Genomic DNA, 26368 nt, shown 5'->3' with positions numbered 1-26368 from the left:
TAAGTTTTTGCATCCTTTATTTAAGTACATAAAAAGTGCCACCCTCCTGGCCAGCATTGATTGCTAAAAAGTCAATTCATGGCAAAGTCTTGGAACAGCCAATCAGAGACGGGCTTCCCTTTCACTCTTACCATAGCGACAGTTAAATCATCATCATCACCACCCAACCTTTCAGACTAAAAAGAAAAGTAAAGTAGTGAGCATTTATAAAATACCTCCCTCACCCATCAGAGGACATGGAAAAAGGACAAAAACAACAGAAGTTAAAAACATAGATCCTAGTCAACTTGTAGCACAGTCCTGATTAACTCTGTTAAGAGTGTAATAGGAGAAACCGCGATTGGGGTGTTCAGGTTCGAAGTCCATGGGGGCTGAGGGGCCCATATAAAAAAAATCTCTATAAGATCTCTAAAAATTCAAACACCAATGTTCCGCCCCCCACAAATGTCAATAGGCACCCTCAAGAGACGTCACATCGGGCATTCTTAAGATATCCAAACCCCGTAGACCGTTTCGATCAGGGTCCGCTGTCCTTGTTCTGAGAAAGTAGTCTGCTCTGCAGCTGCACCACTACATTCTTCATCATCCCTCCCAGCTGATCATGGAGCTGAACAAGCTGGTCAGGGGAGCAGCGGCTCAGTTCCTCCCCAGCTAGACGAGCTCCCAGGGACTCCACCTCCAACAGAAGATCCCCCTCAGGTCTCTGGTGGTCAGGCCTGCTCTGGTCCAGTCTCTCCTCTGGACCCTGCTCCATGGACACTGGCTCATCCAACATCTCTGTGGCTACAGCAAGGATCAGAGAGACCATTTATGACATACTGAAGACGAGAGGTAATACCTCAGATGGCTTAAACTAGATTGAAGGTTTATAGAAAAATATGAAGATGTTTTGCGATCTAAAAACAAATAAAAAAGTAATTCAACTGCGGCCTAGGCTGGGTTACTGTACAGCACTGTGACAACTGTTGCTTTTAAAAGGGCTAGAAATGTGATTGATTGTTAAAGTAACTTATCAATTCAAATCACTTGGCACCAACAAAACCATTATCATCATTAGGACATTTTTCTAAAGTGTAGTGTATTTGGTAGGAACTCACTGAGGGCCTCTCCAGGAGTCTTGTCCTCCTCTTCCTGGTTCCGAGGAAGGGTTGGCTCCTCCTGCTCTGATGTCATGTTCTCCATCTCTTCAAAACTCTTCAACTCATCACTACGGCCCTTCCGCTGAAGCAAGGACAAGGAAAACAGTCAGATACAGCCCAAACAGATGGTATCAGTTCAGGTTGGTTTTAGCTGCAGTTATAATCTATGTAGGAAAAGTATTTATCTGGTAAGATAAGGTGAATAGAAGAGATTTCATTTTCAGTTGCATTTTTAGAAGGTGGTGGAAAGTTACTGTTTTGAAAGTTCTAGGCATTACCTGCTGTTCGTGGTATGTTTTAAGTGCTGTCTTCACATTAGAGATCTTTGGGGAGCGAATGGGAAGGTTCTTGATTTCGCTTGGTGTGAGAGCACTGAGGTCTCCAACCGTTTTGATATTACGGGCTCGCACAAGATGACCAAAACCACGAGGCCTATAGGAAGAGAGAAAAATGAAGGAAAAAAAATTCTCTCTCCATGTCTGGGGGGGAAAGATCTGAAACCTTTGGATGTCAGCAACACTTTTATTCGGTTTATTTGACAGGGACAATGCAAATACATCAACATTTCTGGCAACCTTATAATGCGTAAAGTAAATGTCGGATAAAAAAATGTCAAGACAGGCCTGATGGAAAAAGAAAATAGTTCGGTAAACTTTCCAAATGTCGACAAAACAATATGCTAAACAACATGGGATCTTTTTGTGTTGGTAAAATTAACTATGCGAGAAATGGAGGAAACGCATTTATGCGCAAATATTGATAAAACCATCATATTGAAGTAAACGCGATATGTTGTCTGGTCCTCCCACTACGACTCAGGAAAGCTTGCAGTTTATTAGGCTACAGATGAAATAAGTTATGATGAACTTCACAGGGTGGTGAAAGTGCACAGTGATGAGCTTGATACTTCTTTCCAATAAATATTGAGGGTCTTATTCTGGTGACATGATGATCGATTCTTGGCTGCCGTTTGACAAATAAAATGAATCTCGCTTGTTTGTCCATAATCATCTCATGTGGACCTTCTTTCTGGGTACATTAAAGCGCAAAAGTAATTTTTTTATGTACACTACGTCATCAACACACTGCATTTTATCCACAAGTCAATTTGATGGAAACATCTGGTGGGAAAATGCGCATATTGTTTTTGTGCAGATTTTAGAATATTCACATGAAAATCTGTTGTCAAGTGGATGGAAACCTAGCTGGTGTGTTAGAACATTTTTCTGGCTGGCTAAATCTATCATATAGGGATTTATGTCCTCACCACATGTTGGAGGTGATCTGAGGCAGCACCGCCTCCACAGGCGTAGAACAGCTGACCAGGGCCGGGTACACACAGTCCTTAGGGATGGGCCTTGGCTCCTGACTCATCTCTGAGATCTGAAACAACATTCATCAAGTCAGTCACTGATCAAAGGTATTGGACTCAAGCACTTGTTCTTCAAAAATGTGATGCACAACAATCATGCACTTTGAGATGTCATGAATTGCTGTATGCAGTAAAATGAATGTCCTTGTTTTTGATAATAAGGTTTCTATAAATCGGATACATTTGATTAAAAATGACTGAATTTGGATTTAAAAAGGTAAACCGTGTTGCATTTACGATCGTGTCTGAAAATAACTTGGGTACTTCCTGTGTATCTGGGGATACATACCAGGCATTTCTTGGAGCTCTTGTACCCCGGGCTGCAGAGATTGCGTGGACTAAGGATCAGTAGGCCCTTTGTTGGTGTTGTGATATACTGCAATGTAGAGCAGAGGTTAGGCTAAGAGTCAAAATGTAAGACATCAAAAAAAGTAAAGGCAAAGTTCTGTTATTCTGTGGCCACTTATAGAGTGGTATTCTCACTTGATATCTGCATGATTAACTAACATATTCTACACATCGTCTCCCATTGATGACGATGAATGATTTACGTGGAAGTCCAAGTGGCACGTACTTAACCCTAAATCAAGCCTATAAGGATTTTGTGCAAAGTATATCAAATGACATTTAATAAACATCACTAGTGGATCATATACCTTAGGCTGAGTGATGCTGCTGCTGGTAGTTTTGGCTCTTGGGGAGCTGGATCGGATGACAGGGCTGCGACGGTCAATGTCATCAGCCAGCTCCTGGTGTTGGATTGGGTCGGCAAATGATACTCGTCGAGACTGCAACATATAGATTCATTTAACACTGTTTTCAGAACTTGCTAATGCCATTCTAGATACATCAAGGTTTCTCTTCAACTGAATGTGATTTTCAATTCATACTGATTTAGTGAAATGCAGATAATTCTAATAAATGCATACAGTGCCTTCGGAAAGTATTCCGACCCCTTCACTTTTCCCGCTTTGTTACGTTAAAGCCTTATTTTAAAATTGCTTAAATATATGTATATTTTTTAAATCCTCAAATCTACACACAATACCCCCATAATGACAAAGCAAAAACAAGTTTATACATTTTTGCAAACGTATTAAAAATAAATACTTATTTACATATTTATAAGTATTCAGCCCCTTTGCTATGAGACTCAAAATTGAGCTCAGGTGCATCCTTTTTCCATTGATCATCCTTGAAATATTTCTACAACTTGGAGTCCACCTGTTTATTTATTTAACTAGGCAAGTCAGTTAAGAACAAATTCTTATTTTCAATGACGGCCTAGGAACAGTGGGTTAACTGCCTTGTTCAGTGGCAGAACGACAGATTATTTACCTTGTCAGCTCGGGGATTTGATCTTGCAACCTTTCGGTTACTAGTCCAACGCTTGAACCACTAGGCTACCTGCCGCCCCAGATCTGGGAAGGGTACCAACAATTTCTGCAGCATTGAAGGTCCCCAAGAACACAGTGGCCTCCGTCATTCTTCATTTAAATGAAAGAAGTTTGGAACCACCAAGACTCTTCTTAGAGCTGGTCGCCCGGCCAAACTGAGCAATTGGGGGAGAAGGGCCTTGGTCAGGGAGGTGACCAAGAACCCAATGGTCACTCTGGGAGAATCTTCCGGAAAGACAACCATCTCTGCAGCACTCCACCAATCAGGCCTTTATGGTAGAGTGGCCAGAAGGAAGCCATTCCTAAGTAAAAGGCACATGACAACCCAGTTTGCCAAAAGGCACCTAAAGACTCACAGACCAAGAGAAACAATATTCTCTGGTCTGATGAAACCAAGATTGAATTATTTGGCCAGAATGCCAAGCATCACGTCTGGAGGAAACCTGGCACCATCCCCACAGTGAAGCATGTTGGTGGCAGCATATTGCTGTGGGGATGTTTTTCCAGCAGTAGGGCTGGGGAGAAGTGTCAGGATCAAGGGAAAGATGAATGGAGCAAAGTACAGAAATATCCTTGATGAAAACTTGCTCCAGAGCGCTCAGGACCTCAGACTGGGGCAAAAATTCACCTTCCAACAGGACAACGACCCTAAGCACACAGCCAAGACAATGCAGGAGTGGCTTCGGGACAAGTCTCTGAATATCCTTGAGTGACCCAGCCAGAGCCCGGACCCAATCTAACATCTCTGTAGAGACCTGAAAATAACTGTGCAGCAACGCTCCCCATCCAACCTCACAGAGCTCAAGAGGATCTGAAGAGAAAAATGGGAGAAACTCCCCCAAATGCAGGTGTGCCAAGCTTGTAGCGTCAAACAAGACTTGAGGATGTAATCGCTGCCAAAGGTGCTTCAACAAAGTACTGAGTAGTGTCCGAATACTTACAGAAATGTGATATTTCCATTTTTGTTTAAGTAACACGTTTGCAAAAATGTCTAAAAACCTCTTTTTGCTTTGTAATTAAGGGGTATTGTGTGTAGATTGATGACGGGAAAAAACTATTTTATCCATTATAGAATATGGCTGTAACGTAACAAAATGTGGAAAAAGTCAAGAGGTCTGAATACTTTCCGAATGCACTGTAAATGTATCATAAAGAACGCATTGTAACCATAGTATGATTTGTGTAAATCTTCATAGATTAAGTACACCGGAACATGTTACCTTAGTGAAAGGTGAAGGACTCTCCTCTTCTATTGGTCTTTTCTGTCCCTTCTTCAGTATAGAGGTGGAGGGGGAGGCTGAGGGGGTCCACATACCCCTGATCCTGCCACTGCTGGGGCTCTGGCCCACCTCCAAACCCATCATAGCCTCCAAACTCTTCTGCTTGGGAGGCGAATCTTGGCACAACACGTCTTTAGAAGTACTGGGATGATGTAGAGCCACTGGTGCTTCGCTAGTGTCGAAGGTCAGAGGGTCAGCAGAGTCTAGAGGATGTAGAGCTAGGTCGTTATTGTCTATCTGAGTTTCTTCACCGTCCTCTTCTTCACACTCAAGACCTGGAACCGTATCCATTTTTGCCCTCTCTTGGAGAGGAGTGATATCTTGAGCGTCGTTCGCCTGAGGCTCGGTGTCATTTTCTTTGGTCCTAGTAGAGGGGTTATCAGATTCTGGCTGGCCTTCTTTAATACATGTGTACTGCTCCTCCTGTTGCTCCTCATCGAAGGCATTGAAACCCTCTGGTTGGGTATGCACAATAGACATGAAAACATCCTCTTCTGGTTGGTCCTCCTCTAGAACATTGTTAGTAGACTCTGGATGTCGGTTCTCCTTGTCTTCTCCCATCTGCTCCTCTGTCACCTCCTCACTGGACACAGTCACAGGCTTAGGCACATCTACAAGCTTCTCCCCTGAAGACTCAGCAACCTGTAGACTCAGGCTCAGTTTCTCCTCTGCAGCGTCGCTGGGTGAAGTATCTGTGGGGAGTCCATTGGAGATGGGAGGGGTACATAGTTTGTTTGGTTCAAGTAATACACTTTCATATCCCGAGACGGAATTTCCATCAGCGGAAGGCACTGGAGAGTTGGCCTGCTCAGAGTCAGTGAGGAGCTTATTTTGGAGCCGTGTTGGCCCTTCACACCCAAAGTCACTATGGACACCCTCCTGAGAAGAGACTGTTTTGAGGTTCTTCTGTGGGGATATGCACAAATACTGACTCTTCAGTTGTTCTAGATCAGGTTTTAATGAAGAGTCGATCAATTGAGAAGGCAGCTTAGTATTCTCACACTCACCCTCTATATCTACCATCTCAGTGTTAGCCTCCCTCTGCCCCATATCGTTCTTTGTTATCAGAGGAAGTTTCAGAACATCCATATCTGGTTTAAGGGAGTTGATACTTTTAATGGTTTCATCCACATCCTGAGAAATCTTAACTTCTAAGGCCTCACTCAATGGGTTATGCAAGTCTGACTTTTCAGATTCAGACTTTAGAGAAGATTCAGAACTATCCATTGGGATCTCTTGGTAAGCCCCGGGCTCTCCTGATCCAACAGCAGCAAGTGGGCTTGGAAGACCTTCAGTGGATTTGGGATTCCTGCCTCTCTTCTTGGGTTTCTGGGCATCCTCCCGGGTCTCTGAAGCGTCTGACTCCGAGTTCTCCACGTTGGAGGACAGTAAGCCCTGGGAAGCTCTCTGTCTCGTAGTCCTCCTGCTTCCTTGGGGGGATTCCTGTGTTCCAGCCTGGTCTGCCACCTGGGAGCTCTCAGTCGCTATGGTAGGGGTTTGCATAGGGCTGCTGCTGGCCTTCACCTGTTCCTCTAACTTGCTTCTCTTACTGAATCTGCCTCTGGGCCTCGGCTGGCTGTCTGTTTGTCTGGTGGCGGAAGGAGTGACCTGAGAATCAGTCTGGCTCATCTCGGGTGCTGCTGCTGAATCAGTAGCCACATTTGGACTTGTTTTGTCCTCCAACTCAGCCACTTCGAGGGGCACCTTGCTTTTCCTGCTTGCTCTACCCTGTGACTGGCTGTATTTTGGAGTGGCTGAAGATGTGGCTGAAGGTGTGGTGATCTTTGAGTCAATTTGACTGAGTGTGTTTTCCGTGCCAACTCTTCTCTTCTGTTTGTCTTTACCCTGTTCTTCAGACTCTGTGACCAATTTACTCCTCCTGCTTGATCGACCCTGTGATTGTGTATCTCCTGTTTGAGAAGCAGGAGACAGTGTGGCCATCTGAGAATCACTTTGGCTTTGCTCCTCCTCAGTAGGATCGTGCTTTTCAACCTTGTCTAGGAGATCAAACTCCTCCGAATCACTGATGGCCTTGCTCCTGCTTGTTCTACCCTGTGACCGACTCTCTAGTTGAGATGGTGTGGCTACATGTGAATCTGTTTGACTTGGCTTCTCCTTCTGAGCCCTACTACCCTTTCGTTTCTGATTGCCATCCTCCTCTACTTCCACAGCCAGCTTACTCCTCTGACTACGTCTACTCTGTGATTGGCTATCATTATCAGAGGCAGTGACCGTTAGGGAGTCACTTTGACTGAGCTCTTTCTTTGCAACACCTCTCTTCTTCTGTTCCCTGGCCAATTTGTTACTCCTCCAACCCTGTGTTTGGCTGTTGCTATCACCGGCAGGTGAAGGTGTGGCAACCTGTGAATTTGATTGACTCAACTCACTCACTTCCTTGTGACTTCTCCTTCTCAGCTTGTCTTTTCCACCATCCTCAACAGCCAGCTTACTTCTCCTGCTGGCTCTACCTTGTGACTGACTATCAGTTGGACTGGCAGGAGAGGGAGTAGTCTTTGGTGAATCAGTTTGACTCACCTCCTCTCCAGGTTGAGACGTCTTCCTCCGTTTGTCTTTATCATCTCGTTCCTCTGCGTCCTCTCCTGGTCTCAGCGGCCTACTCCTCCGCCGTCCGGACCGCCTTGGTTCACCTTGGCTCGGAGTGGACTGGGAGCTGGAAGAATCTTCCAAAAGACCATTAGATTCCTCTTCTTCCTGACTGTTGTTTCCCATTACTTCTTCAACTGCAGGAACTTCCTTCAGTACTTCCACCTGAGACTGGGTGTCTGGGATGACATCGTCCTCTGTGGTTTCACTTGACCGTTTCTCAGAGAGTATCTCAACTTCAGATTCCTGTTTGTTTTCTGAAGATTTGTGTTCCTCTCCCTCCTTTAGGAAAGACTCATTCCTAGAGCTTTTGTGTCTTACTTGTTCAGTCTCCTGGGAGTCCTGTCGGTCTGTGTCAGCCTCAGTCTCTGCCGATGGTTTCTGAGAGGCAGGCTCCTGCTCCTGGATGTTCGAGGTCCTGGTGAGGGGGCCTGTAAACTTCACCACGCTGGCAGGACTAGCAGGCTTCCCCTCAGCATACTTCTCCAGAGTGATGAAGGACTGGCGACGACTGTTGTGTTTCTTAGGCGTCCCTGAGATGATATCAGAGCCGCCAGAAACATTGGGGCTGGTGCCCTCTTCTCTAGACTCCATGGGAACATCGGAGTCCTCCAATGGAACGTCTTCGTTGGCATCCTCCATGGAAACATCTGCAGACTCAAGAATTACTTCCTCAGCAGGCTCCTCTTCCATTGCCGGTTCTGCCATCTCACTGGTTGGACTGATATATTCCTGGGTGTCTTTTGCCAAAACCTCAGAAGCTTCATCCATTTCCACGTTACCCTGTGGAGAAAAGAATGCAGAGACATTTGATTTGTATTTTCACTTGCATTTGAGGAAAAAGGCTGTTGGCTTTGATGGCTTCTATATGTTTTCATTTAAATGAAAACAGTTCATCAGGGCAAAAATAAATCATAATTCAGACCTCGGGGGTAAATGTAACAATTAATAACTTTTGTTGTTAGATTCTCTTTACCTCTGATTTACCCTCATCTTTAGCGGCATCTTCGGCTTGCTCATCTGCTGGTAATTTGTCCCTGAAAAAGAAATGCATGTTTTAACCATTGGGTCCCCCAATGTTGATAGATTAGTGTTATACAGTGTAACGGCAGCAGCCAACTACTTACAGTGATTCCTCCTGACTCTGTGTGTACTGGGTGAAGACTGTGGTATCAAGGGAAGCATCCAGGTTATTGTACATGGCAGGGATGTCAACCCTTTAGAATACAACCCATACAAAAGCATAATACAGTGAGAAAATGTAAGCATTTCTATAACTTTGTTGATTTGTCTAAATAAGGCAAAAATAAAAAAGAGACTTCCCGGTTAAATAAAGATTGAATTAACAAAGTTGATTTGCCCGAAACTGACCTTTTGGTTCTCTTGACCTCTTTCTGGTGCTCAGTGAGAACTCTCTCCTTGGTCTCAGGGGGGATGAACACAAAGTCTATCGAGGCCTGCTCCTCCAGTTCCTCTCTGCGAGGCAGCTTGTGAGAACCAAAGTCAAGTTTTGTCTGATAGGGAGAGAATAGAAGTCAGCTCTAATATGATGCTGGTGGCAAATGGTGGCAATAGAGAAAACTTACTGTGTTTTGACGGCCTTTGTAAGAATATGAAAGCTGCCAAGCACAAGATTTGGTCATGGGGTTCAGAGAATAAAGAATTCCATTTCAATTGATTCAATTCCATTTTTCCTCAATGTGGGGAATTGAAATGGAATTCATACACAGGAAATGACTGGGTAAAAGCAGCACTTACAGAGACGAGCTTGGTAGAGGTCTTGGAGTTCCTGTCCTTCATCTCCTCAGCCCTGGGCAGTAGAGAGTCTCTCTTCACCCCAGAAGTGACCTGTATTCCACTCAGTTTGGTCTCCAGCTGAGAGCTCTCACTCTGCACCCACAAAACATAATCCAGGCATTATTACACCATTCATATGAAACCTGCTCCGATTTGACTTATTCAACAGGGAAAACACTCACCGAGTACTGTCCACTGAGCTCATCTGGAACTTCAACAGACTGAAATCCAGGTAGAAGGATAGGAGTGTTCTGCTTCACCTGGCTCAACACCGGCCTGGAAAAAAACAAACATTAGCAAACATGAAAACCTTTTAGGGTCGGTTTAGGGCCCGTTTTCAGGACCCAGATTAAATACATTGCTGGACTTTAAAGCAGTTTTATTGGAGATTCTCCACTGAATATGCTATTGGTGCAGGAAATCACCCCATAAATATAATATGGCTCATCTTAATGTCCAAACAGATTCTTACTTGAGTTCCTCTGGATAGACGAGGACCAGAGTGTTGGCGAAGGTTGCATTCCAGAACTGTGTAGCTAAGGAGCGGACCTGCTTGCGCCGATGGAGGAACAGGACACAGAGCAAGGGGGATAGCAGGGCCAGCAGCTCATCATCATAGGCCAGGGCTGAACGGATCTGCAGGCACCCCAAGACATCACTCAGGAGCTTCTCCAGCTGCAGGGAAAGAATACACTTATAGTGAGACTAGCACCCAGACACAGATGATCGGTTAAAGAGATGAAGCATGCAAAGAAAGAATCAATTACTTAGAAACTGAACAAAAATATGAACGCAACATGTAAAGTGTTGATCCCATGATTCATGAGCTGAAATTTTAAAAAAAAAAATCACAGAAATGCTACATACGCAGAAAGATTATTTCTCTCAAATTTGTTTTACATCCCTGTTCGTGAGCATTTCTCCTTTGCCAAGATAATCCAGTCACCTGACAGGTGTGGCATATCAACAAGCTAATTAAACAGCATGATCATTACACAGGTGCACCTTGTATTGGGGACAATAAAAGGCCACCCTAAAAAATGTGAAGTTTGGTCAGCAATGTCCACCAGAAAGAAATGTTGCCAGAGAATTTAATGTTAATTTCTCTACCAATGCCGTTTTAGAATTTGGCAGTACGTCCAACCAGCCTCAAAAACAAAGACCTCGTGTAACCATGCCAGCCCAAAAACTCACTCCGGCTTCTTCATCTGCGGGATCGTCTGAGACCAGCCACCCGGACAAGTGATGAAACGGAGGAGTATTTCTGTCTGTAATAAAGCCCTTTTGTGGGGAAAATCTAATTCTGATTGGCCTGGCTCCCAAGTGGGTGGGCCTATACCCTCAAAGGCCCACACCCATGGCTGCACTGCTGCCCAGTCATGTAAAATCCATAGATTAGGGCCTAATGAATGCATTTCAATTGACCAATTTCCTTATATGAACTTTAATTCAGTAAAATAATTGAAATTGTTGCATTTATATTTTTGTCCATTATATAACATTAATGCAATAGTTTATATAGAGATCCATTTCAGTACAGATAAAGAAACGACATGGGAAAACATTTCAACACACCTTTGCTCCAAGATTTGAGGTACATTTGCGCTGCTCATTTGGAGTCCTCCCAGCCTGTTCATAGAGGGCTACGAGGGGATGTGAGAGAGAGGCCAGGGCCTCCTGGATGGCTGTACCCAGAGACAGATTAGAGAACAAGATCGAGAGGATGGAGACCAGGGCCAGGCCTGTACCATTAGGGACCGTCTCAGGGACCTCCAGTTCATTGAAGGTCTCAAGGGATTGAACCAGCAGGGTCTGGAAGGTAGACAGGTTCCCCAGCGCCTTGCTTTTCTTACGCACCCAGGTTAGAGGGGTGTGGGGAGCTGGAAGGGACGAGGGGAGGGTAAGTAAACATCAAGCCCATTGAGTTAAAAAACACCTTGCATTTGTGATTTAAAAAAAACTGCTTTAAAATATGGTTAAAACACCTTCAATTTCTGGTTAAAACGGTGCTAAAAGCATCTTACATTTCATCTTCTGCTGAAACTGTGGTGTGTAGGGAGAGAAGTCTGCACTCTCAGCGATGACCAGGAGGATGTTAGCAGCCGCATGCAACGTTGATGGAACCTGGAGAATAAACAAATGGGCACGGAACGCTCAATGAATCTGAACAAACTACTGGACCACAGTATTAATCCAAAGGCTACCAACTCTGGTAAATTAGATAACCATTGGGTGTTGGGTATAGTGCAGCGGTCCCCTCCCGCTTACCTTCAGGGCCTTTCTGTCCAATATGGCAGCCATCTTGACACACAGCTCCTCACAGCACACGTTCTCCTCGGCCGTGGCCACCAGGGCAGAGCAGCGGGCAAACACCTTATACAGCCTGCACCACGTACCCAGCATGGACTTCTGAGTCATCTACAGAGGCAGAAAGCATGTTTGAGACTGACCACATTGCAGTGGGACAACGCAGAATCACATATCTTCAAACTACCCTGCATTCCAGCCCTCATTATGAGATTAGCGAATCTGCGGCTCCTCGCCTTTCTCAAACTGATCCACTCAGATCACACTGACAGTAAGGTACTTCACTTGAAATAACTGAAATTAGAGCAAAGCACTCAATAGGTTCAACCGTGGTTTATTGGAGAATCCTATAGCATGATCTTTTAAAAGATAAATAGTCAACTTCCCCCCTCAGGAAGTTGGAGCATTTTGCATTTTTGAAAAACCTGTAACTGCCATTTCCTGAAAGTCTTACATATCAATCAATGTACCCAACATAGACGCTTTGTTTGATGCTAAATTAAATTGAAGTGGTCTCAAATGACACTTTCACATTTTTTCTAGGTTAAATGTATGGGTAATGATTATTCTAACAGGTAATCTGGATAGTCTGGTGAAAATGTTAACTGGCTTCTTCTGAATGTTGTCGTAGTCTAGCTTACTGTTGGCTATCTGGAATATGAAACAAATGAACTAGGCATGTATGAGCTTGTTTCAGTTCTCCATCCCCGACCTCATCCATCTAGTTAGGTCTGACAACTAGGATACCATTCTTTCAACATGCCTTGTCATTGGTGAACTGACTATCACATCCGCAGCCTACTGTTGACATAGGGCTACAGCTATATTAAGATGCCTGATCAAGAACTGATTCATTAACATAGGCCTACAGCTATATTAAGAGGACTGATCAAGAACTGATTCATTAACATAGGCCTACAGCTATATTAAGAGGACTGATCAAGAACTGATTCATTAACATAGGGCTACAGCTATATTAAGAGGACTGATCAAGAACTGATTCATTAACATAGGCCTACAGCTATATTAAGAGGACTGATCAAGAACTGATTCATTAACATAGGCCTACAGCTATATTAAGAGGACTGATCAAGAACTGATTCATTAACATAGGCCTACAGCTATATTAAGAGGACTGATCAAGAACTGATTCATTAACATAGGCCTACTAATCTTGAACAGTAACAATTTTCTGTGAAGGACATTAGCGTTTCTGCTCGTCCATGCGCTTGCTCACACTACCGTTGCAAATATCAAAGCATGTGCGGGCAAGAAAGTGTTCTCGCTGAGTTGACTAAACGCTGCAGCTAACTACCTTTGTCGTAATGACACCTTAGCTAAGGAACCAACTATGAAATAAGTGGTTATGCGCTTGACCAACACCAACCACTTCAGACGGTTGAGTCCAAAATCACAATGTGCCAACTAGAAGCCTATTGTTGTGTATTTAAGGGTCGTTTTTCCATACAAGCGTACATTGACCTCAAATTGCTTGCACGGTACGCAAAATGCGTGCAGGTTAGCAGGTCTGGATACAGTATGCCATCTCAGAGACTCACCTGTGGCAGAACCTTGCCAGGTAGCAGGTATGTGACGGGGAACATCAGGGCAGTGAGCACAGCACTGAAGTTGTGCTCCAGAGCGTCTCCTTGGTTCACCTCATTGCTCTGTGACGAGGGAGGAGAATCTTATTAAACCAATCTCCACTGCCATCTCCATCTATGCAACACGTAGGTGAAATATAAATCATTGTCGTTTGTTTAAGGTGACCCCTTGGCGAAATTGTTCTTGCATCTAAACAAACATCGCATGCAGTGCAGTTCTAGAGCATTTACATGACATGTACAGATGTCAGTTAAACGGTGGGTCCCGTTCTAACCTGTGTGATGGTGTCAGTCAGCGGGTTGACCACCAGGCTCCACATCCTCCAAAGCTGTTCTTTGTTCCCCAGAGTCCCCGCGCTGCGCCCAACCGCCCCCAGGACCGCCTCCCCAAACGCCAGGGGGGACGTGGGGCCGGACAGACCACAGCTCACCAGTGTCTCCAAACACAGGAAGAACCTGTGGGGGGGCAGAGACAGATACAACTCAAATAAGACATGTGGCTGCTACATTAGTTTATAGTAAGACAGGGGGAAACCCACCTCTCATCCTCTACGAAGCCTGCCACCAGACTGTGGTTGTAGAACAGGAGAACCAGGAACAGAGCTGGGGTTCCCTGGGGCAGAGACAGAGGAGACAATGTAACCACACACAGAATTCAGAACACATCTGGCTCCCATATCAAAGACACTGCAGGATGTTCATTTACACTGATCTAGAGAAGACATCTTTATAGAGCAGGTCACAGCGTTGTCACGGTGTCATAGGAGTCTATAGCCACGTCTCAGGGAACCTTCTATAGTTCCGCTTTTACGGGTGGGATTTAAGATTGTGTGCAACAAAGGAAGGAGTCAGAGCTAGCAGGAAGCCACTGGATGGACCTACTGCATTTCAGTTTATTACGTATGGAAACTGTTGCTTACATGGTCCCTTTCCCAATGATCCTAGATCTGTGTCAAGAGCATAATCAGATACACCCTGCATACAGCTGAACAGAAAGAGAAGAGGCAGAAACTCACATTCAGTACATCCATTTTGCCCACTTGGTAAGAGGCAGATCCCAGTACTCTCTGAGGGATTCCCTTCACTGTCAATTCCAGCAGACTCTGTTGAGAGAGTCAGTAAAAAAACATCTACTGAAAGCATTAAAGCAGCCCCTTTTACAAGCTAAGTGTGGCGCTTCAGGGCATTGAGAGATATCCAGGACATCTATATTCAAGCTGGTCTACTGACATTTGACAATTGTATGAAAAACTCCTGGACCAAAACACAGACTCATTAACAGAAGTTAGTAAGACTTTAGCTTTTAGTTTGCACTAACACGGGCTACCAGAAGACCAGTCCTGATTGGAGGTGTAGTAGAACAAGAGTAGGTGTAGTACAGCGGTGGAGAGGCAGGTCTTACCAGAGCCCTGTGTGCAGGGAGGGCTTCTGAGGAGATGATGCTCTGTAGAGCCTGTAGCAGCAAGGTCAGCACCTCAGAGCCCTGCCTTTCCTTCTTATTGCCTGCTGTCACGGTAACACAGGTACAAGGGACAGGATGAGAGACAAACAAAGACAACATAGTAGGGGTGGATCTCCATCGGTCTTTCCTCTCTCCTCACCACCTTCTCAAAACACAATGGAGAAGGTCCAAGGGGAGGGACCTTGAATTTACATTTTGAGAAAGAGGCAAGGAGAAAGGACGCAAGTTATCAAGGAAAGACTTGAGATTCATTTAGGTAATTTCTTTGGAAGGTCATCACTGGGGTCTTGCCCCTCAGATCTCATTCCTCGTCACAGCGGTTTCAGATCTGAAGGTCTGATGTCCGCTCAGACTTAAACTGATGACAGTGGGGTTGGGCCTGGGGTGGGGGGAGGCTGGGGTCTCTGTTCTCCCCCCTGACAAACAGGACTCAGGCCCAGCTGTGGTACTCTGTGTGGGGCCACAGGGCTGACCCCATGGCTGGAAGGGTCAGTCCAACAGAGCAGCAGCCACAGAACAGAACATTTCCCAATATTTTACATTTACATTTAAGTCATTTAGCAGACGCTCTTATCCAGAGCGACTTACAAATTGGTGCATTCACCTTATGATATCCAGTGGAATATTAGCCAACTACATGAAGATGGAGTGAGGTTAAACTACGGCATTGCTCATCCAAGCAGAGTGAGGCACGCAGCATGATGGTCTATCCTTCCAACGGAGCAATGTTTCCCAAACCTCTCCAGTCATTCCACTTACTTGATGTATTCCAGTAATAGCACACTGTCCTTCATTAGTTGACTCAGCTGTGCCAGTACTACAATACATAAAGTAAGTGGAACGATTGGGGGTAACGAGGAGACGTTTGGGAAACACTGCTATAGAGGAGATAGCCAAGGCCGAAACTAGCTCATCAGTGAGTGAGATTACAGCGCTTCCTGGATAAACTGCAGGCCTAAATCATGATAGGAGTTCTTCTCTAACGCCAATCTGATGTGGTTGGACCCTGGCACTCACCAGCATCAATCGTAGTGCTTACGAAACTGACGAGGTTCTGCCATATAAGGGCAAGCAAGGCATCTGCAGGGGATAGAGAGAAAAGGTGAGTCACCCCACATGAAGTGTCAGTCATTTAACCCACCCTACTCACGCACCTCTACACATACAATCATTCCTTCCAACTCTCCTCCACCCCCAAGCAGTGACTCTCAGACTCTCCAGTTACTAGTCGACGTGAGGGAGCCCTTCCACGGCAGCAAGTCAAGCCAGAGCTATCCTATCCCCTCTATGGAGAGAGTACTTCACTCTGGCTGCGTTTACACAGGCAGCCCAATTCTGATATTTATTCCACTAATTGGTCTTTTGACCAATGATATCAGATATTACTCAGAGCCGATCTGATTGGTCAAAAGACCAATTAGTGAAACAAATATGAGGCTGTCTGTGTAAACGCAGCCTCTCACACACGTGATACAGGCCTGGCTTGCCGCATGCTGCAGCTTGAACTAGGGAATATTTGGAGACTGCGGCATCTGCTCTTGGAGGAAGGGCAGCTGAAGTTAGGAAGTTAGGCTTATATTTTTCCTAGCTGGGCCATAGATGATTTACATCCTCTCCCTGGCTACCTGACTGGCAGAGGAAGAAACAGCTATACACTGAGGCTGGCTCTGAAACAGTCTCCGAGACGACATCAAATGGCACTACTGTAGGGCTGGAATTGCCAGGGAGCTCACCATACGATATTATCGCTATAATTAGGTACCGATATATGTATTGTGATTCTCAGGATCCTACATGTATTGAGATTCTCAGGATCATATATGTATTAATCGATTAATCAAAATGGCCGATTAATTAGTGCCGATTTCAAGTTTTCATAACAATCGGTATTTTTGGACACCGATTGAACATGTTTCATTATTTATTTGAGGCTAAATTGATTTTATTGATGCATTAAGTTAAAATACGTGTTCATTCAGTATTGTGAATGGTCATTATTACAAATAAATAAATAAAATGTAACAACAAAAAAAAAATTACAAAAAAAAAAAATCGTCCGATTAATCGGTATCGGCTTTGAAAAATCATAATCGGTCGACCTCTAATACGTATTGTGATTCTTAGGATCCTATATGCATTGTGATTCGATACTGCGATTTTATTGCAATTTGATGTTCCAAACATATTTCTCACCATACACTGAGTAAACAAAACATTAAGAACACCTGCTCTTTCCATAACAGACGGACCAGGTTAATCCAGGTGAAAGTTACAATCTGTTATTGTTGTCCTTTATTAAATCCACTTCAAAATTAGTTTTGATCAGTCATGGAAAAAAGTTCTGAAAACATGACGGCTCACTATTGTTTTTAACGCCTATGCCACCTAGCAAAAAATAAAATTACAAGTATCGCTATAAAATAACATCCCTACTCTAAAAGGAGCCAAAATGGCCGTCAGAGCCATTATGGCTGTCATTGAGCCTATGCTCATGTCAATTGCAGTGAGTTACTTGAGGGCAGGTAGGTACCTGGGGCGTCTTTGCCTATGCAGATGAAGCTGTCGCGCACAGCAGTGATCAGCAGAGGGGCGTGCTTGGTGAAGGAGAAGGGGCTGGACAGGAAGGGGTGAGAAATGGGTTCTGAGAAAACAAAGAGGGTCAGAAGTCAGAAACAGGCAAGCAGGTTCCAACATAAATAATATACAAAAATCTGACACAAAGTTTACTTTACAGGCATTGCACATGGGTAATGTGTGTTCATCCCATGGTAACACAAACGTTTATTAAACTAGTTCTACACCTCCATTATATTTCTAAAGGTAGCAACCATTCTATTTCTATATTGAATTATATTTCTAAAGGTAGCAACCATTCTATTTCTATGGTAGCAACCATTCTATTTCTATGGTAGCAACGCCCCCTCCCTCTCTTTTTCTCTCACCCAGGCTGAGCGTCAGCTTGTTCTTGGCTGCGGTGGTTGTGACTTCTGGCCCCAGGAAGTAGTGCAACAACATCTCTAGTCCCAGCAGCTGGATGGAGGGGTAGGCTTGAGCCACCACCACACTGGTGTTTAGGTTCAGACGGGGTACCGTAGAGCTAGAGAACGCTGGGGAACCTGGTGGGGCGGGGGGAGAGTGATTCATCAATGACGTATCAATCTCAGAGTAATACATTTAGTTACATCCAATGTTTCCACGAGACAATTCCTGGTGGCACATTTCAGGTATATTCAACATGAGAATATTAAGTAATGCTGTTCTATACGCTACTAGGTAAATACAAGTACATATTGGCAAGTCACGCATGCAAATTGAAAGCAAAACAGCTGAAGAGCAGCAGACGATATTTGCCAGTACTAGTCAATAGAAGGTAGGTGAGGGCAGTCAGAGAGAGACTGTACCAGATTTGGGAGTAGTGGTCCCCACAGCACTGCACTGGCTGGAGCTCCTGGAAGGAGTGGCTGGCAGGGCCGAGTCAGGGCCCAGGGTGCACTGGAGGAGAGGTACACCAACCTGACAACACAGACTATTAGTCAACAACAGTAACACATTACTTCACAAAACCACAAGTGTGGTTAAAAACGAAGGGAAATGATAACATTGCATGCAAATGTCAGATAAGAGAATACATGAGTAGATTCAGGTTCTCAACTGAATATCTTAATTCCGTAGTAACAAATCCTGCTCAGAGTCCTAACACATTATCAGGTTATGATATTCCAATATAAAGATGAAATGCTTGTTGCACCTGTTCAAAATGGGCAGTATAAACATGAATATAAACATGTACATAAAATAGTAGATGAAACACGAGCCGTACCTGTTCAAAATGTGCGGACAAGTTGGCTCCCAGTTTGACCACCAGATACCACCAGACTTCCAGCTTAGTGAGCAGGAGGGCCTCAGTCCTCACCTGGATGGAGCTGAGGGGCTGCATCAGCAACTTTAGACGCTTGGCACTGCACAGGATCTCTACAGTACAGAGGAGACAGGCAGACAGTTACAGTCCGTATAGAACAGGATCTCTACAGTACAGAGGAGACAGGCAGACAGTTACAGTCCGTATAGAACAGGATCTCTACAGTACAGAGGAGACAGGCAGACAGTTACAGTCCGTATAGAACAGGATCTCTACAGTACAGAGGAGACAGGCAGACAGTTACAGTCCGTATAGAACAGGGGTCTACACCCCTAGCTAGCCACAATTGGCAAAAAAAAAACTACAAATGTCACATTATCTGGCAATTCATTTCCAGCAATATTTCCCCTGTATGTTTGTGTGGTGTGCGCATTTGTCAATCATTCACTTTGTGTAACCAGTTAGCTATCATGATAACTTTCTTCTGGGTAGACAGACTTTCCCCCAAAACTTTCTCAGTTAAAAGTTAACTGCAGAGTAGGCTTACCTGGCAGAACGATATCATCATTATTTGTATAAATCGGGTGGGCTTTTGTTTCGCAATCTCTGTCATGACATATGCAGCATCAAAAAACATCGCTAAACCAGCACATTCCTAGCTCGCAAAATGCGCAGTTCAATGGGGTATTGACCAAAATATAGTAATAAACACTCAAATGGTCTTTGATGCAATTTTACCACTGACATGGAGTCACATCATCAAATATCACTGTTCCTCTATGTATAATTCTAATTTTGAGTTAACAGAAAAAATCCCAAAACAGAAAAATATAACAGAAAAGGGAATTCTGGAAAATACAGAGTGCCTATTTGAAAGCTGGGGGAAAAATGTACGAGTAATTGAAAAGTAGCTCTCACGCTAGGAAAGGTTGGAGACCCCTGGTATAGAACTTCCCTAAACTACGAATACATAAAGTAACATGTTCAACTGTTATTGTGTGGTCCTCATAGTATTCCGATTGAGGAGTAATATTTTAGTCAACTTTCCTAACTCAACAGTGAGAGTCAAGTCTCTTAGCACATGATCTCCATAGAGGACTCAGTGGATGTTTACTAGAGTATCTTATAAACCACGTCATAGAAACCTCAATTCAAATACATTTTAAAGTAAAACAGCTGATGAAAGTAAAGACTAAAAAGCAGCAACTCAATTAAACTGGACTAAGTCAAAGCATGCTGTTGTCTTGTACGCACCTGGGTTGAGCGCGAAATTGTCAATCAGGCTCTTCCAAGCGATGAAGGCGATCTTCTTGATGTTTGGGGAGGAGCTACGGAAGCCCAGTTCCTCCAGGCCAAGCAGGGAGTTGATGAAGGGGCCACCTCTATGGAGCAGCTGTGGGATGGAACACAATTCACAGTGTTTCAATACAACTTCTGAAGATCATTACATGCACTGCCCAACTCACTCCCTAACCATTACATAGTAGATAAGTAGTAGATAAGTAGGAAATGGTGCAGGTTTCAAACCATAAAGAATGACCAAGCCGTACCTTCCCCAGGAGCCTGACAAACAACGGCCAGAGTTTCAGCACGTTGGTCTCGTTCTTCGTGGAGAACAGTTTCTGGAGCTCCGGGATGAGTTTCTGGAGTGAAACAAGATAAATGATATCTGAATGTGAAGAAACCTGCATCAAACATGCTGCGTTTGATGTGCTGCATTTCCAAACCTTCCATTTCAATCAAACGCATTTCTAGCGCCGTTTTTACATCAGCAGTTGTCACTAAGTGATTTGACAGTAACCTGGCCTAGAAACAATGACAGAGTAAAAAAAGACTCACTGAGGACATGAGAGGTTCTACGATGGCAGCCACCTCCTTCTGTTTCTCCAGAAGTAGAGGCAGGCCCATCTCCAGGGCTGCTGCCGCCCGCAGGCGCACCTTAGAAGCTGAGTGGACCACCAGGGGGATGACCAGCTTGGCCCACTGTACTGCATCCTCACCCATCTGGGCTGAGGCCTGCTCCAACAAACTGACCACAGAGAGAGTGTGTCATGACAGAGAAAGTGCTGATGATCACTGAAATAAAGTCAGGACAGTCTCCTTCAGCCCAGAGAGCTATGAACACAAGCCAAAACAGAGACAGAATGTTGAGCAAGGTAAAGTACTGTAACATCCACCTGCTTAGTGTCAGCGTTGTCACGCTGAACCATTAAATGGTGCTTTCCTAAATGAGGGTCATATACCCAAACAAAGCTATTGATTACGAGGTAGGAGTACATGAGTGGGTGGGTTTGTATACCTTATGACAACATTCAGAGACTCGTGCTCCATAACTACAGACTGGATGTCTTCTCTCGTCTGCACACACTCCAGGGCCCTCAGGATCTCTGGAACCTTCTTGGCCACCACCTCTGATGGGAAGTTCTGTTTGGAAATTACCCATAATGCTCGTGTGCATGTGTTCTTGTCTGTGGACTTCACCACCAGAGAGGAAAGTGCTGACAATATCTCCTCTGCAAAATTAGCTGTGGGAAAAGGGAGCGAAAGGGAGGATTACAAATCACATTATCGTCATCCTTATCATACATTACAGGCTTGTTTCCAGAACATAGATTAAGAAAAATCGTCTGTGTCAATATCGGACAAATGTACTTGCTAACAACCCGTGGCTGTCGTCATCAACCAGAAACAGGGCATGCTGTCATTTGACTTTTAAAATAAATAAAATCACTTAATTACTCAAAATGACGGAGCGGTCACGACTTTTCACTGTGGAAGAGGCTGTATTCTATGTTGGTTGGCAATACGGGTTCAGTCACGACTTTTCACTGTGGAAGAGGCTGTATTCTATGTTGGTTGGCGATACGGATTCAGACACCACTTTTCACTGTGGAAGAGGCTGTATTCTATGTTGGTTGGCGATACGGGTTCAGACACGACTTTTCACTGTGAAAGTGATGATGTTGAGGTGAGTGAAATAAGTCAACAGCAGATATATGTTCGGTGTTGTTGATGTTTGATGCCGCTCTCAGATTAGCACATCCAGTCATGATCACACGTTTGGTACTTCCAGGTGAGCACATCAGCAGTGGAGCAGGAGCTCAAATGATTGCTCTCTCTCTCATGGGAATAGTTGCATTGTTTAGCTGTGTATACTCCGCTAACTAGTTGACTGTTTTGTCTTGTTTCTACCAATGTAATTCATATGGAAACAGCCCACGCTGCTTGTCAGGCAAGAAAAGTACTGTGGCGGTAAATTAATGCTGAGCTTTCGAAGCGCAGAGCTCAGCTGTCACTTTCACTAGTCAGCCATACAGACAACCATCTAACAAGCCCCCGAAATGGAGATTAGAGTAGTTTGTGTTTATCTGTTGGGCTTAAGTCATGGTTTGTCCTGTTCGCTAGGTAAAGATATTTATAGGCTATACATTGCCTTGTTTTCCTATTATTTGACAGCTTAGCTGTCGTGTTATGGCTTACGCCCGCGCAGTGGAGCTCATATGATAGAGTTGTGGTGATATTTGTTTAAATAGCCAAGTAACAAGTTGCTTGTTCTGTCCCGTTTCTACCGATACAATTCAGTTGGAAACTGTCCCAGCTTTATCACTAATCAACTAACACTGGCAAACTCTGTAGTTAGGCTGTCAGGCAAGAAAACAAGAATTGTAGGCAACATTATGCGTCACTCGCGATGCTGTCACTTGATCGTCTCACTCCCGCCATACAAAGACAAGCTACACTGCATGTCCAAATGTATATGGACACCTGCTCGTCGAACATCTCATTCCAAAATCATGGGCATTAATATGGAGTTGGTCCCCCCTTTGCTGCCATTAGTCTCCACTCTTCTGGGAAGGCTTTCCACTAAATGTTGGAACATTGCTGTTGGGACTTGCTTCCATTCAGCCACAAGAGCATTAGTGAGGTTGGGAGATTAAACCTAGTCGGCATTCCAATTCATCCCAAAGGTGGTTGATAGGGTTGAGTCAAGTTCTTACACACCGATCTGTGTGTGGGGGGAGGGGGGGTCTCAACAAACCATTTCTGTATGGACCTCGCTTTGTGCACAGGGGCATTGTCATGCTGAAGCAATGAAAGGCCTTCCCAAAACTGTTGCACAGACTCATCTAGAATGTCATTGTATGCTGTAGCATTAAGATTGCCCTCCACTGGAACTAAGGGGCCTTGCCCTCCACTGGAACTAAGGGGCCTAGCCTGAACCATGAATAACAGTCCCAAACCATTATTCCTCCTCCACCAAACTTTACAGTTGGCACTATGCATTGGGGCAGGGAGTGTTCTCCTTGCATCCACCAAACCCAGATTCTTCCGTCGGACTGCCAGATGGTGAAGCGTGATTTATCACTCCAGAGAACGCGTTTCCACTTCTCCAGAGTCCAATGGCGGCGAGCTTTACACCACACCAACTGACACTTGGCATTGCGTATGGTGATCTTAGGCTTGTGTGCGGCTGTGCGACCATGGAAACCCATTTCATAAAGCTCTTGACGAACAGGTCTTGTGCTGCCGTTGCTTCTAGAGGCAGTTTGGAACTCTGTAGTGAACGTGGCAACCGAGGAGAGATGATATTTTACGCACCACAGCAGTCCTATTCTGTGAGCGTGTGGCCTACCTCTTCGCGGCTGAGCAGTTGCTGCTCCTAGATGTTTCCACTTTACAAGAACACTTACAGTTGGGTGAGCTCTAGCAGGGCAGAAATTTTACAAACTGACTTGTTGGAAAGGTGGCAGCCTATGACGGTGCCACATTGAAAGTCACTGAGCTCTTCAGTAAGGCCATTCTACTTCCAATGTTTGTCTATGGAGATTGCATGGTTGTGTGCGCAACTTTATACACCTGTCACTTTGTAGGATGGGGCCGTGCTTCAATACGCTTTATGGCATGTTGTAGGCTAAATCCAAACACTCAAGTGACAGTGTGATATGAATTTAACCTACAAATCTTATTTGGGAAATTGTGTACTTTTTTTATATTGTCCCTGAACAGTTGTGTTTTGTATCTTCTCTCTTCATCGGTCTGTCTTTCTAATAATTGTTGCATTCACTGAATTGTCGTCAAAGTTACTATTTCTACCTTTCGTGTCAGGCCTGGTCTGTACTAAATCTTATTGAGAGAGGTTACCTACATTTTGAAATAGTCTGAATAATTGGTTTGTATTTTTACAGAAGTAAGAATCGTTGCCGATTAAATAGCCTACTTTGTGTGGGTTTTGAAATACTTTCTAAATATTGTACTCTGGTCACATTATGGATTATTTTTCATATATGTGTATGTAAATAATATTTACAATATATTATACTTAGTACATTTTGAGTGAGTAATTTAATTACTCTAGGGTTTTAGTTGTGTGTTATTATTTTTATAGTGAGTGTTATTACATAAAGGGAGACAATTTGTGTTATTCCTATTGACATGAATGTGGGGTCATATCAAAGAGGTTGTGCTCTTTAAAACTAAGTCAACAAATGACAATTACAAGTTCTTTGTTTTTGAGCCATGTCTGTTTGAAATTTGAGAAAAATAGAAAATTCTCAGTAATCTACAGCTGCATTCTAGAATTCTATTGGGGTCTAAATGAAGTCTACCTTTGGAGTACAAAGTAGTTTCAATGGAAATCTGGATTACTGTTTCTTAGTCTAGGACTAGGCTTATCTGTGCCAGTTACACTAGTCCCATGTAAACCTTTGAAGTGTTCTACTTGTTCAGTACCTGAGATAGCAGAGACAACGTGGACATGAAACACACAGAACCCCAGGGCCTGCAGGGCAGCTTGGCTCAGCTCTGCATTCTGACTGGAGATATGGGTCTAAAACAACATGACAATAGCTTTACAACTGGACATTTATGACAGTATCCCTATGTTAATTAAAGTTTAAAAAAATGTAAATGTACTGCTGTATAAATATTCTTCACATAAAGCAAGCACTCACCTGGAAAGTTTTACCCAAACGTGGAAAGTGCTTTACTACTGCAGGGAGGAATTGCTTTCCATCATCTCCACTGAGACGACTGAAAAGACAAATCAGACCCAAGAATTACAGTGTACATTTACGATATAGAATGAGGCATCTTATATAGAGTTACACAAGACACAGATCTACCCCCTACCATAGCTCATTAGAGAGAAGAAAATACACCTGACATGACCTTAGATCAGCATCTAGGGATAACAACGTCACCTTACAGGCTACGCATGTCCAACTAAAGCACCTACTTGGCAATAGTGAGGTAGGCGTCTGTCTGCTCCGGTTGTCCAGCTGTGCTATCCTCCAGAGATTCCAGCAGAGGAAGGAGACCCGAGCTGGTCGAAGGCACCATCGCCATCATCCTGGTTCCTCACTCAAACACTGCTGGGAGAGGATGTTTTTAACACTAGCTACTTTTACTCAAGAGTTAACCTACAGCCAACCTGAGGCTTTCCACTATCCATCCTCCTTCCTTAGACCCTACCAGTCAGAGAGGAGAAAATAATAACACTGTTATTCATCTCTATGTGTCTTTATGGGACAAACAATCAACCCAAAGCCACCCACATGTCCATCCACTTAAAACCACGAAATACAACATTCACCAATACCAGCAACAGACGCTGAGACAGACACTGTACCATCTCTGCCTCAACAAGTGTTTTTGTTTAGGTTGCTGGATAACTAGAGTAGAGCAAGACTGGTCATAATTGTCCGTTTATTGTATGAGTTTTGGATTCATATTTATGATTTGGATATATGCATGTTGTTTGACACAGTTGCTATGAGTTGAACGTGTAAGCCTGTATCCTTCCATGTGAGTACGAGGGGTCAGGCTGGGCATCACTGCCAGAATCAAAACATCCCTGAACTGTACTTACTCTTCAATCCTCTTAGCTTGCTACCCTTCTAAATAGAGGGCATTAGTAGCTGGTCAACATACAGGACTGGACACCTATAAGCTTAATACTAACTTCGTTTTTTTAAATTAGCTCAAAACTATCTGAAGTGAGCTGGTTAGCTAGGTAGCCACACAATTAGCTAACTGGTTTGCTACCTAGCCATCTACAAAAAATATATATATACAATACCAAATATACGCACATTCTCAACTTACTAAATAATGTTGAATGGCAATACTGTCAAAGCTAATACAGGTAGCTATCTAACTAACTTGCAATTGCCCACGAGTATTTTATTTCTAGCAAGTCACTCCCTCGGATCGCGCGGAAATAAAAACAAAACACAGCCAAATGCACTTCCTCACCTTGCAATTCCTGAAAGAACACAAACGATCAAAGAAAATGATACCATGAACGCCAATAATATACCACAAGTATACGCGATATTATCTTATTTCAGCAATAGTTTACGTATTTTCTTTCTCTCTGACTCCGAGTGTAGTTTCCTCTCCCCGCGAAAACGCTGGCGCGAAACTAGTACGCCGTCTGAAAATCACCTATGACCCGACGCACGGGCCGCCCACTCTGCTTTGATCGTAGTCTCACACTGTGTCCACATTTTACATATCAGGACAGGAGGCGTTATCAGTACTTTATA

The 26368-nt window shown here is 44.0% G+C and overlaps 1 protein-coding gene across 3 annotated transcripts; it reads right to left on the bottom strand.

Annotated features, from left to right (window-relative positions):
* rif1 (replication timing regulatory factor 1) lies at nucleotides 1-26258 on the bottom strand. 3 transcript variants are annotated; one of them, XM_014173617.3, is made up of 34 exons: nucleotides 26076-26258; nucleotides 25057-25192; nucleotides 24773-24851; nucleotides 24552-24648; nucleotides 21121-21346; nucleotides 20661-20850; nucleotides 20372-20464; nucleotides 20076-20214; nucleotides 18783-18934; nucleotides 18364-18475; nucleotides 17905-18078; nucleotides 17493-17603; nucleotides 15980-16042; nucleotides 14903-15006; nucleotides 14517-14603; nucleotides 14040-14113; nucleotides 13776-13956; nucleotides 13456-13563; nucleotides 11858-12007; nucleotides 11614-11713; nucleotides 11165-11469; nucleotides 10062-10264; nucleotides 9772-9865; nucleotides 9551-9682; nucleotides 9164-9306; nucleotides 8920-9009; nucleotides 8769-8829; nucleotides 5129-8575; nucleotides 3168-3299; nucleotides 2801-2887; nucleotides 2407-2522; nucleotides 1418-1571; nucleotides 1098-1221; nucleotides 1-783 (listed from the first exon to the last, which is right to left on the bottom strand). In XM_014173617.3, exons 2-34 carry the CDS (start codon nucleotides 25167-25169, stop codon nucleotides 518-520), a joined length of 7707 nt encoding a protein of 2568 aa, XP_014029092.2. In that variant the 5' UTR covers nucleotides 25170-25192; nucleotides 26076-26258; the 3' UTR covers nucleotides 1-517. The 3 variants fall into 3 exon arrangements, with proteins under 3 accessions (XP_014029092.2, XP_014029091.2, XP_045563248.2); XM_014173616.3 differs by having other exon boundaries at nucleotides 25057-25189; XM_045707292.2 differs by having other exon boundaries at nucleotides 14903-15003; nucleotides 25057-25189.
* Between the last annotated feature and the right edge of the window lie 110 nt (nucleotides 26259-26368).

This window comes from Salmo salar, chromosome 25 (assembly GCF_965601325.2).
Source record: "Salmo salar chromosome 25, fSalSal1, whole genome shotgun sequence".
Taxonomy (NCBI): Eukaryota; Metazoa; Chordata; class Actinopteri; order Salmoniformes; family Salmonidae; genus Salmo; species Salmo salar.
The sequence above is the reverse complement of the archived record's forward strand: the minus strand, read 5'-3'. Positions and strand labels throughout refer to the sequence as shown.

Excerpts from the sequence above, each read along its gene's own strand:
- rif1 (XM_014173617.3), bottom strand. The coding sequence starts at position 25,169 with ATGATGGCGATGGTGCCTTCGACCAGCTCGGGTCTCCTTCCTCTGCTG. Across the intron at positions 18,935-20,075 it reads CAATTTCGCGCTCAACCCAG|AGATCCTGTGCAGTGCCAAG; the intron begins GTGCGTACAAGA and ends TCTGTACTGTAG. Across the intron at positions 11,714-11,857 it reads TGGACAGAAAGGCCCTGAAG|GTTCCATCAACGTTGCATGC; the intron begins GTAAGCGGGAGG and ends TTTATTCTCCAG.